General features: G+C 32.1%; 1 protein-coding gene and 1 pseudogene across 4 annotated transcripts; one reads left to right on the top strand and one right to left on the bottom strand.

The window, feature by feature from the left end:
• Positions 1 to 5,021: 5,021 nt before the first annotated feature.
• On the bottom strand, positions 5,022 to 8,202 carry LOC112696643 (fibrillin protein 5 homolog; annotated as a pseudogene).
• Positions 5,292 to 12,429, top strand: LOC112696641 (protein FAR1-RELATED SEQUENCE 5-like). 4 transcript variants are annotated; one of them, XM_025749469.3, is made up of 6 exons: positions 5,292 to 5,437; positions 8,851 to 11,079; positions 11,194 to 11,355; positions 11,494 to 11,577; positions 11,780 to 11,823; positions 11,911 to 12,429. In XM_025749469.3, the coding sequence occupies exons 1-2, from the start codon at positions 5,423 to 5,425 to the stop codon at positions 10,864 to 10,866; spliced, it is 2,031 nt and encodes a 676-aa protein (XP_025605254.1). In that variant the 5' UTR covers positions 5,292 to 5,422; the 3' UTR covers positions 10,867 to 11,079; positions 11,194 to 11,355; positions 11,494 to 11,577; positions 11,780 to 11,823; positions 11,911 to 12,429. The 4 variants fall into 4 exon arrangements, with proteins under 4 accessions (XP_025605254.1, XP_025605253.1, XP_029143360.1 ...); XM_025749468.3 differs by lacking the exon at positions 11,780 to 11,823; XM_029287527.2 differs by lacking the exons at positions 11,780 to 11,823; positions 11,911 to 12,429 and having other exon boundaries at positions 11,197 to 11,355; positions 11,494 to 11,757.
• Positions 12,430 to 12,644: the final 215 nt, after the last annotated feature.

The following is a 12,644-nucleotide window of genomic DNA, read 5'->3' as shown; positions in this document are numbered from 1 at the left end:
GAGTTAGGCCCTTCATATGACATAATAGTAAAACAGGAGGTCGATGGTTTTATGACTACACCTGTCAACGGGAAGTTTGAAGCACTTTTTCAGGTCCACTCTCATTTGCGAGTGAGTATAAAAATGTTAAATTAGCGTGTGCTCTGAAAAAATTTGCACTAAACTTATTTTGGTAATGCGTACTCTTGTTGGTCTGTGGTGGGACTCCTTTAACTACTCCCAAATATGCATGAAGGGCTTGTACCATGTTCTTACTTGTTCATACCCTATTCTAGCGCCCCAAAGGCAAATGATGCTTCTTGCTCTGGTAAGGAGTGATGAGTTATGGCTGATGTATAGAGCATTGATATTAACTAACAATTTTAAATGTATGCTGCATTGATGTGGACAATCAACCTTTCCTAATAGAGATGTTGTCCGGGTAGTCCACTTAAGGTAGATGTCGTGCGCCATTTTGTATGGAGTCACGTCATTTTGTCTAAGTAATTGGAGATAAGAATTCGTGTTCGATTTTACGAGATTATTTGAGTTTGTAATTCTTTTTGGCATAACAAAGGCTGTTAGGAAGAATAAAATTGAACAAAAAGTGGTATACGACAAGTTAAGTGGTTTAGAAGTGTGGCATGGGTTAGTAGTATCTCCAGATGTAGATAACAGGACAAGGTTGAGATTCCAGATATTGTAAGGAATATAATTGGATGAAACAAAGATATTTTTAGAAATTGGTCTTATTCAAAGGACAATTTGGTTCGTCATTGTCTTATTGATGTGATGCATATGAAAAAAAAACGTATTGATAAATCATTCACACCGCCTTAACAGAATCAAGGAATGACGATAACGATGATTATCAGGATCCATAATAATTAGAGTTTTTTTGTTTCACAGTATTAATAGTTTATTCTTTGACTTTCTTCTATACACTATTTTTCATTTATAGTACTTTTTTATTAAAATACATTAATCAAATAGATGCATAAAATATAGGTATTCGTAATTAAAAAAAAAAAAAAGACATCAGAACTGGATCAGTAGAAAAAATATACTAAATTACAATTACAATTTCGACAGTATAAATGCAAAACCCAATTGTCATATTATATTGAATTAACGTTAACATCTCATATTTTGCCCAATTAAAATTCTGCTAATTTTACTAAAAATACTATCGATGAAAAATCGCCCAGTAACAAAGTGCATAGTCATTAAATTTAATGATATTTAACGAATTTAGCTGTTAGTATTCACTGATATTTAATAATAGAACTTGTTGTTTTCAATAACACGGATATTTATTGTTCCTACATTTTGAAATAAGTATCTTTTTAACTTTTGATTCATTAAAAAGTTAGGGCTTATTGATAGTTTTTAAGAAAAGATTTTTTTGAGTTTCTTTCTAAAAGATCTTATAAAAAGTAAAACTAATTTTATGTTTGATATCCATACAAAAAGATCTTTTTATCTATCCAATATTTGTGATAACAATATAAAAAGTACTTTTGTTTATTTATTACATAAAAAATATCTTATTTTTAGGAAAAAAGATCTTTTAAAAAAAGATGTAAATTACAGCTTTTCAAAAAAGATCTTTTTTATTTTTCTAGTACTTTTACTTTTACATAGAATTTTTCTAAATACGCTAAAAAAAAAAAAAAAACCATTTTTCATTAAAAAAATCTTTTTTTATCAAATAATATCGCTCAAACAAACACTTAATGTATTGGCAAAAGACTTACTTAAATACATTAACTTTTTATAAAAATAAAAATATGAAAGCGATTTTTTTTGAAAGAAAAGAGTTAACAAATACAAATATTACCTTCTAAACTCTAATATTCATCTCACCAAAAAAAAGTGACAAACGAGTTCAAAAATTGCACATAAAGATAAACTAGATTTTTTATATATTTTTTATTAAATTGTAGTGTATGATTATATTACATTTGTTCATAAAATTCACTCAATATAACTATTTATTAAAGCGAATTTAATAAAAAATACACTACTAAATAATCGTATATTTTTTTAATGATTTATACAAAAATAATAGAGTAATTATCCAAATCAGTTCTTAAATTTTTTTAAGCAGATACTTTAATATTTAAATTTAAAATACATAAAATAGTTCTAACGTTTATTTCCATTAGATAATACAATATCTTCTCTATTAATTACTACAATGATTGTTGACACGAAACGTTAACTCGCATACGTGACTATTAAATATCCACGTATGTATTTTGGACAAATTAGTTCTTATAGTAAAATACAAACAGTTTCTGAAGAAAAAAAAATTTAGAATAGTCTCTAAAAATTTTTTAAAATTTAAATAGTCTTTTGAATATTTTTTTTTTTCAAAAGTCAAAATTATATTTTGTTAATAAAAATAAATAATATTAAAAATAATAAAAAAAAAATATGAAAAATAACAAAATATATACAAAATATAATTTATTTATTAACAATAAAATGTTATCAGAAATAATATTATTTAATCACTAATATATGATACCTACATTAAAATGATGTAGAAATCATAATAATAACTAAATTTAAGAGGTTATTGAAATTATGAAGGCTATTATTCATTATGCTTAAACCTTTTAAGATATTTTTTTAAAGTAGGAATGAGACTCGAATCCGAGATCTCTGGGTGAGAATAAAAAGACCAACAATTGAGTTATAGCTCATTGGCTAACCTTCTTAAGATATTAACATCAATTAAACTTAAAAAAATTATTCCCAAGTGAAAAAATATATTTTGTTTGCTTAATTGTTAACTGTATAGCACAAAATATCTAACTCTATGCCTATTTATGTAAACATTACAACAACTAACTTTTAATATTTTTTTAAGAACACAAACAGAACACTTAAATTTGTCAAGACCTTTGTTCTTCAAGTATTGCAAAATATGAGGAGTTTCATATTGAAATTTTGTAAATTATCTATTGATTTTGTGGTTGAGCAACAATTACAAATTTAAGTTCATAGATGACTTGATTTAATTATATACAACTTTTAAAATGTTACTTTCATAAGTATCATCACAAATATTTTAATTGTTTATGTAAAAATTTTATATTAAATGAAAAATCCTATCTCTTTAAATAATAATACTCATTCCTTAAGTTAAAAAATCATAGAATATGACACCATAAATTACATTAATTAATCTTGTATGATCAAAAATAATATTGGTCGTTTATTTTAAAAATTAGTTTTGTTTAAAAAAATGTCTTTTCAAAATTAAATTATAATTTATTAAACATACATAAAAATTTTGTATATAAATAATTAAATTTGAGATAAATAGACCAAAAATATTAGAAGTTAAAATTATTAATTTTTAAAAATGATTATATAAAATAATTAGAAAGAATTGTTTTAAATTCTTTAAAATTTTTTAAGTACTGTTTTGAAATTTTTTAAATTTTTTGAAGATTATTTTATATTTTATTTTAGGAATTGATTTGTCTAAAATGCACACATGAACACTTAATGATCATGTATGCAAGTTAAGTTTTACATTAGCAGTCATTAATAGTGATAAGAAAAAAAATGTAACCTAAAAGAAATAAATATAAAAATTATTTTAGTAATTAAAATAAAGACTAAAGTTAATTTAAAATTTCCAAAAGCTAATTTAATAATTAATCAAATAAAATCTAAAAAAGTTCCATAATTACAAAAAAAATAAATATGTAAAAAATTAAATAGGAGAATTAGATACTTTGATTTTTATTCAGAAATACCGTTTTTAAAATTAGAATTGGACAAACTGACAGACAAAAGTGACTACATATATGTACAGCTATTTTTAATGCTATTTAAAAAAAAAAAAAATAAATGCACACATCACATGTTTATCATGAGATTAAAGGCAATCGCAATTCTATGAAAATATTTTTTTTGGACTCGTTTTGTTTTCTAGACTTTTCCCAAAGTGTTTGTTTCATTTTTTAATATATTTACGAGAGGAGTATTTTGTTTGTGAATGTGCATGAGGATGACGTGGCGTGGGTTTCGTAAAGGGGGGAAGCCCCGAGGCTATTGTCGGGACAAGAAATGGAAAGTGGGTTCCATGCAGGTTCACCACAGCTGGCAATCACACCCGTCCTTTCTCTTCTAATAATTTTCTGTTAGACGGATACGATTGGACTTTTGCATCACACTTCACAATAAGTGGACATTTCGATCACTCATTTCATCTCGTCTCAATATCGCATCTCTCACTTTTATGGGATTTGATTCTCACTACACAACACAACTATATTGCTATGCTACTATTATTACTTATTATTTTGATTTTTATTTTTTCAGGAAACCCTTTTAATTTGATGAATGAATGTGAGTGTCAAACGGCGTACGATTTAAAATTAAAAAATAGATTGATTTTGTTATAAAACGATTGTTAATGTGGATATTATCATACATAATAAAGTATAAAATATTATTCATTAACGAGATATGTGTTTTTTAATGTGTTTTTTACTAATTAAATAAATAATATTTTAAAGAGATCTCAGAATAATTGGATAAATAATATTTTACTGTTATTTAATTTAAACCATCAATAAAGAGTTTTTTAAAAAAAATTCAAAACACATCAAATTACAAGTTTTATTTTTCTAGTTCTTATATTAAATCTTTGTATATTATTTTTGTGTAATAAAAAACTCATTCTCATAAATTATCAAGTGTTATATGATAAAAAAAATTACGAGAATACAACTCTTCTATATTTTCATATATAAATCTTTATCCCTTATTCATCCACTTTCATCATATTTTCGCGAAAAATTTAATTTTTTCTTAAACTAAATTAAATTAGTTATTATTTATGTAAGTAAAAATAAATTTATTATATATTTATATATTTGTACTAAAAATAAAATTTAAAAAATTAGTTAAAAAAACTAATATTACAATAACAAAAGGGGAATGCTCCTTTTTATAAAGACACCTACGTGCGTCATTTATTGGGTGAATTGGTTTTTTTTAATTTTAATTAACCAAAATAAAACCAATTTCAATATTTAAAATCTGGTCAGACCGACCGGTCTAACCGGTTCAATCAAAAACCAACTTGTAAAAAGATCTGATCCACTTTCCAAACCTACCCCTTCCCCCTAACAGCCGCCCATTTTCCCTAACACCCACCCATTTCCCCAATACGTGAATCATACATATATCACTATCACCTGAAGCACCTTCCAAACTCACCCTACCAAAACCCTAAGTTCTCCCTGCAACTGTTCTGCCGCGGGTGCCGCCGCCGTCCGTGCTGTCGGCGCCTTTGCTTCCTCTCTCCTAGTTCGGCGTCCTCCTTCCCCCTGTCCCCGTCCTCTTTGGATTCTCTCAAACTTGGAGCAGCTCGCCGCTGTGTTGCCACTCGCTGTCGTCTCGCCGGGCGCCGTCCATGTCGTTGTCGAAGGTTAGTGGCACTGCCTTCACTTTGGTTCTTCTCTTCCTTTTATGCCCTGTTGTTGATTTTTGAATGTGACGTTGTTGATTTTTGAATGTGAAACTGTGACTGGGTTAATGGAAAATCAAATAATTGATTTTGTGTTGTTGCTCTTTTTTTAATTCCTGAAGCTTTTGTTGAAATTTTCTTGCTGCTGTTAAAAATAGAAATCAAATCATTACTGAAATTTTTGTTTAGATTTATTGATTTTAGGTTTAGTGTGATTAGGGATTACTTGTTACTGATTTGTAACGATTGTTGCTGAATGCTAAAAATGAAAAATCAAATCAAGTGTTGTTTGCCTGAATCTCTTGGTCTCAGTTTGTATGTCCATGAAGGGCTTCTTCTCCATGTTTTCTTTTTCGCATTCCAAAATCCTTTGCCTCCTCACCATCGCCATCGCTGCCACCTTGTCCTTTGGTTCTTGGTGTTTCGCCTCTTCCTGCACGAAACCTCTGTATAAGTTAGGAATGTTCCGCAGTGTGGACTCCAAATTTTAACTTTGTAGGGAGTACAAGGCTGTCCAAAAGATTTTACTCAGGGACCACTTATTCAAAACGCAGTTGAAGCATAAAAAAGTAAATAACTAAACAAAGCATGAAGCAAAGATCATAATAAACCACACTCAAAAGCCTTCAAATATAGGGAAAAAATAACACAGGAAAAAGAAAATCTATGAATAAACTATAACAACTAAGTCTTGTCCAGTAGATGTCTAGATGAGTCAGTTTTGGCCCGATTTGATAAAACTTTAACTTTTCAAGATTTGTATTAGCTATGTTTGGTAAATCAAAATAAAAGTAACTTTTAATATGCATAAGCTACAAAAAAAAGCATTTGGTAAAATTACTTTACCATTAGTGAGTACTACTACTCGCAATGCAACAGTAGTTATAATCAACATATCACAAATTTTCACCCCTAATTTTTATCAAGGAAAAAAAAAGGGGATAAAATACTTAAAAATGGATTAATAAAAATATACATGTCTAACTCAAACCTATCGAGTTATGTTAAGACGACATAACCTTTTTAAACTCATCTTTAACTCCTTATTCATTCACTAAAGGATGGATGAAGAGTGAATCCACCATCAAAGCAAGTTCCACACTCTATCTTATGATGATGTAGTGATGAGTCAAAGTATGAGTTTTTAAAAATTGTCACCCCAACATTTATCGTAAATAAAATACTACTTAACCTTGAGGATTACGACTTCTATCTTCAATTTTTTCCAGCACAAAGATATAATCCCTTGTTGTCCCTTCCAATCCTCATGGTGTCACCAACATATCTATGAGAAAGATTGAAATAAGAAACAAGAAGAATTTTCATCACTGATAGAATAATGATAGAATAAAAGACAGAGAAAAACAAGCGTGAACTTGGAAAAATCAGACAAATATTCAAATCCGATTAATTAGGCTAGAGAAAAAATGCAGTATCTAATAGCATTACCTGATCAAGAGTAATGGTGGAGCTTTCAAAGTTAATGTCAACCCTATGTGAATTTCAAGTATTATCCAATTAGGTAGTTACTCAGCAGCAATAGTTATAGATTACAGAGAAATAAATTAAGATTGATCAAACAAGAAGGTAGAGCTTTAACTGTTGTTGAAGCAATCTTGAAAGAAGCCTCAATATTAAGTTGTCCTGACAACAAACTCAACTCCTTTGCACTGAACTCGACCACGTTAACCGCTTTGCTCTCCATTTTAGAATCAAATGCCCAATGCTCAAACTCAGTAGATAAAAGTTACAAAGATGAAATACTGGAAACACAGTTTGCATCTTCTAATGTCAAAGTTATATACAATCTCTCTACTCAAAATTCTGTAGTTTGTACCTTGGCTATGTCAATGGTTTGACAAAAAACTCATCCAATGAGATAAAGTCTCTGAGGCCTATCTTGGTTCTCTTTGATCCCAGAATTATGATTGTGCTATAAACAAGCCTCCAGCACCCAGCCACCTTCCATGTAATAGAAATTATTGATAGGGATAGATCATAAATTGCAATCACAATCAGATATCAGATAATTTAGGCAGAGTTAAAGTTACCTTGTCTAGTTCTAGAGTTGGCTCTGGAGTTGATTCTGAGATTCTAGCTGCTGCACCAAACTCTCAATTTCAAATTTCTTGGCAGATGGGAGTCCAAAAATCCCCCTGTTGATTCCTTGAAACATATTTTTTATTGCATTTGATTTCAAACATATCACATACCCTTTCTGCATTGCATTGTTAAACAATGCTAAAAGCTTATAATGAAAAAGAAAAAGAAAAAATAGATTCAATATTGTTGAAATGGGATACCTTCCACTGCCTGGTAAAGCTCCCTTTTCTTCTCAGCAAGTGTGTCATCCTTAACCAAGCCTGAGCCAAAGTTTATTTCCCCAACTTTAACTATGGTGAAGGGTCTAAACCAGAGAGGTCTGTCACCAATTCTCATAGTGTTCATCCTTGAAAGATTCTCAGGCGGAGCCAATATTTGAAGCTTCATTATATCCATGGTTCTAAAAATCACAGGACTCACATGACAAGCGGCCATTGAAGAAGAATTAACTATAAGAGACAGAAAATGAAGCACAGGATATGATCATGACCTGACCCTGCACGCGCCTCTATCTTGTTTTTGTTGATAAAGACTGTGGTTCCTATTATTAGTGCCATCATTTTTGCTCTATCGAAACAGTGAACATGCATTTAGAGCAAGGTTGCGGTTTGTGGATAAGGCTCTTGAGACATGTGGTTCAGAAGTCAGAATCATTATATAGCATTATGTGGTCCACGAGATACCTTATCCTTTGGTCTCTCACTTGCCGAACTCATTAATTAGTAATATATATTGAGTTATTAATTATTTGGCTGATGAACTTTAGGTAAAGTTATTATAGGAAGTAATAGATCTAAATTAAATTTAAAAATAGTGCACGGTGTCTCTCTTATTTCATAAAATGTAGTTATCAATGACAGCTTGCTTAATTGGACCACACATTCTGAAACATAATGTAATAACTAATAATATCATCAAGACATTGATATGTATTATAATGTTGATGATCACTTTACGATGATTGTGATACATATAGCATATATTAGGCATGCATTACTATATTTTTTCATGGCCTGTATCCAACTGTATCACGCTTCTTACTTACCCATTTTTTTTATTGTGAATTAGAAATTAAAGTAAGAGAGAAACCTCTTCAATTGCTTGTCTCTTTCTACGTGTACATTATTTGATACAACATAGTAACCCAATCTTCGTGATGTCTCCTCCTAACTCCTAAGTCTTAACTTTTATTTATACCATGCCTTGCTCTTCTACTTGCTCATATATATCTAGCTATAGTTACGAGTTATTACTTATTACTATATCATTAGAGTGCAATGGATGTTGACTCGGAACCACTCAGTTCACAAGACAACGTCGAAGATCCCATGATGACTAGTGTGGAAGAAAATGTTAACTGCACTTGTGATTGTGGTGGCAGCAGTAGTAAGTGTGTGACTGTGACGGCCGATGATATTATAAACCAGACTTTTGAAACATCAGATGCAGCTTATAACTTGTATGTACGTTATGCGAGGTGTCTCGGGTTTGGAGTTCGCAAGGGTGATACAGCACGTGGAAAAGATGGAACACAGCGCAGAAGGAGGTTTTTTTGCAGCAAGGAAGGAAAGAGAGCCGAGAAATACATATCTAGTTTGAGTAGGAAGCGGGAGCATAGAGCGCTGACTCGCACTGGTTGTGAAGCCATGCTTGCGGTGTATCTTGACACTAAAACTTCGACTTGGAGGGTTAAAAAATTAGTTGAGAAGCACAACCACGATCTTGTCCCACAATGCTTGGTACACCTAATTCCAAACCACCGAGGGTTGACTGAGCCACAAAAAGCTCAGGCGAATACCATGCATGATCATGGTCTTCCAACCTCTAAAATAATGGGACTAATGGTAGGCCAAGCCGGTGGTTATGCCAATGTCGGGTTCACAAAGAAGGACCTAGATAATCACTTTCAAAGAGCTCGTCGTGCAATGCTCATTGGTGGGGATTCCAATGCGACGATTAGCTATCTACTTGGGAAAGCAGATGTCGACCCGATGGCCATGACAAGGTACAGTGCTACTGATGAAGGTCGGCTGGCAAATTTATTTTGGGCAGATGGCATTTGTAGGTCCGATTATCAGTGCTTTGGAGATGTGCTTGCATTCGATACAACCTACCGGAAGAATAAGTACAGAAGGCCCTTGGTAATCTTCTCAGGTTGTAACCATCATCGCCAAACATGTATATTTGGTTTTTCCTTGGTAGAGGACGAACGGACTGCAACATATACGTGGTTGTTGCAAAACTTTCTAGAAGTCATGCTGAACAAGTCTCCTAGTGTTGTGGTCACAGACGGTGATGAAGCAATGAAGGCAGCAATTCGAGAAATCTTCCCAGATGCAACTCACCGATTATGTGGTTGGCACATTCAGAAGAATGTAACGGCAAACATAAAAAACAAAAATTTTTCCAACGACTTCAGAAGATGTTTGTATGCTCCATGGCATCCGGAAGAATTTGAAGAATATTGGGAGAATATGATAAAAAAATATGGGTTGGAGGAAAATGAATGGGTTCTGAGTGAATATGAGAAGAGGAAAAGTTGGGCAAGCGCTTACTTGAGGGATAAATTCTGTGCTGGATTTAGAACAACATCAAGGTGTGAGGCGATAAACAACTTCATTAAGAGGTTTATTGGCATTCGCCAAAGTCTTCTAGAGTTGGTCCAAAATCTTGAACATGCTCTTAGGGACTATAGAAACAATGAATTAGTTTCTCAATTTAAGACGCTGTATGGGGAGCCCGTTCTAACTACTGGGCTAGAAGCGTTGGAGCTTTCTGCTGCCAATTTTTACACTAGGGAGATTCTTGGAGATGTAAAAAAGGAGATTCAAGGAGTAGTCGCATTAGATGTAATAAATGAGGAAAACATATCAACCACTGTTGTGTTAAAAGTTAAGGAGTGTGACAGGAGACAACATACTTATAACGTACTTTACGATCGCAATACTGAGCATATGGAGTGTGAATGTAGTCGGTGGAGTAGTGAAGGCATTCCTTGCAGGCACATGTTTTGTGCAATGAAAAGGGTAGGTTTACAGAAGTTGCCAGATAGTCTTCTTTTGAGAAGATGGTCGAAGGATGCCAAGAAGTATCTGGATGAAAGTTCTGCTGGAGGCACTACGCAAGACAGAGAAAGAGAATTTTTGATGCGCTATGGCGCATTGTCAGTGGCAGCTACGTGGATGGTATTCTTAGGAGCTCAAGATGGTCCTTCTTTCCATGACACTATGAATGAAGTATATCGTTGGACCCAAACACTAGAACAAAAATCTGACTTGAAAAGATAAACAACAGATTCTACCACGCCAAACTTTGTTGGTGACCCTTCGGTGGTCAAGACAAAAGGAGCACCCAAGGGGAAAAAGGAGAGGGGTAAACGGAGGTGCACTAAATGCAACAGTGCTGGTCATGTAAAGAATAAATGTCCTGTGAGGAATGACGATGACAATTTGGGGGATAAGACTGGTAATGGCGCGCAAGCTAGCTTTGGTACCAAGGAGGTCAGTGAGATACAATATTGCATTAGTTGTTATTTGATTTAAAATAAACTGGTGACCTCTATGTTGTAGTTATACTTGATAGAATTTTTGACTCCATGTATTAATTTTTCATAGAAGCTTCCCAAGGACCCTATGGCTTTTCAAGAGACATTAGCAGTGCCAAATACAGAAGTAAATGTACCTGTGCAGCAAGAGTCTGGGCTAGGTGATTCAGGATTGATTAATGGCCATGAGAATCCCATCCCACCGTATGGAAGTCATCAGTGGCTATTACAGGTATAAATTTAAAGAGATGAATAATTGCATCGAGAGAAACTTAGTGTTTTTATTAAGTCTTAAACTATTTGAAATCACATTATAATTCGCTGAAGTCATTTTTAATTCTCTCAAATTTATTTGTGATGTGGAGAACAGGTTGTACAACAAGGACATTATTCGAAGTTCAATGGGATGCAGTAGCATGTACTTGTATATACTCATGAGAGTATGGTTTAAGATGTTAGTTAAATTCTTGGATTTCAATTAGACTTTGCTTTGAGGTTGATAAATTTTTAATATTTAAATTTTTAGATATTTATCATAACTTGTCATTGTTACACTCGGCTGAAATGTGCAGAAAGTTTCAATAGTTTTTTATTTATATAAGTAAAATCTTATTGATTCTTATTCATGCTAAAATTCAAAAGGGTCTCTTGTACAGTTGCAAAATCTACGACTAGAATAGTCTATGCTATACCACTGCAGGTAAAACTAGTAGTGAAATCAAATTCTGAACCACAAATTAAACCTCTTATGTCAGCTAATAAATTGCAACATTATTTTTTCCTTCAGGTAATGTCTGTCTAATATGTTAACGTTGTTCAAAGAAGCTTAATTGTGTTCACCTGTTGATCATCCGGTGTGATGTGTCTACGCGCTAATTGTTAGACTTTTCCCTGTGCAAGAATCTGTGCAATATTTTGATGATTTGGGTGCATGACACATTATTTTGTGCAGTCATCTGTGTGCTTGAAGCAGCACGCTTTTGACCTCCTTGAGCTGCTCCTGGTGCAAGCATTTCCAGAACTAGATGATGTATTCAAGAAAGTGCATGAAGAAAAGCATAGATTTGGGGAATTCATATCACCAAAGTGAATAGTATAATTTTGCATGAGGTCCGGAGACACAATTGTACATGGAGATATAGCAAGCTGCTGTCTGGTGACCGATGACAGGTATAAAGCACTTACACAAGATATAGCAACATAGTTAGTTATTCTCTTCCTTCTATCGGTCACTCAGCTAAATACAATTATCTCTAATTCTCTATAATTATTATTTTTATAATAGGTGACCTGTTTAATTGAAAAATTTTCAAATATACTTTTAGTCATTTTTAACCGTTAATCTTAATTAGGGGTGATCTTAATTAGGGGTTTTTATGGCCCGTACTGAACAGGATTTAGTTAGTTCAAATAATTCTAATACTTTATAAGGCCAATTTTAAAGTTATAATTTTATAAGTTTTATATAACATCATTAAAATGTTACTATTAAAGATTAAAATTTAATAAATATTATATAAC

Source organism: Arachis hypogaea, chromosome 6, assembly GCF_003086295.3.
Source record: "Arachis hypogaea cultivar Tifrunner chromosome 6, arahy.Tifrunner.gnm2.J5K5, whole genome shotgun sequence".
Taxonomy (NCBI): domain Eukaryota; kingdom Viridiplantae; phylum Streptophyta; class Magnoliopsida; order Fabales; family Fabaceae; genus Arachis; species Arachis hypogaea.
The sequence above is the reverse complement of the archived record's forward strand: the minus strand, read 5'-3'. Positions and strand labels throughout refer to the sequence as shown.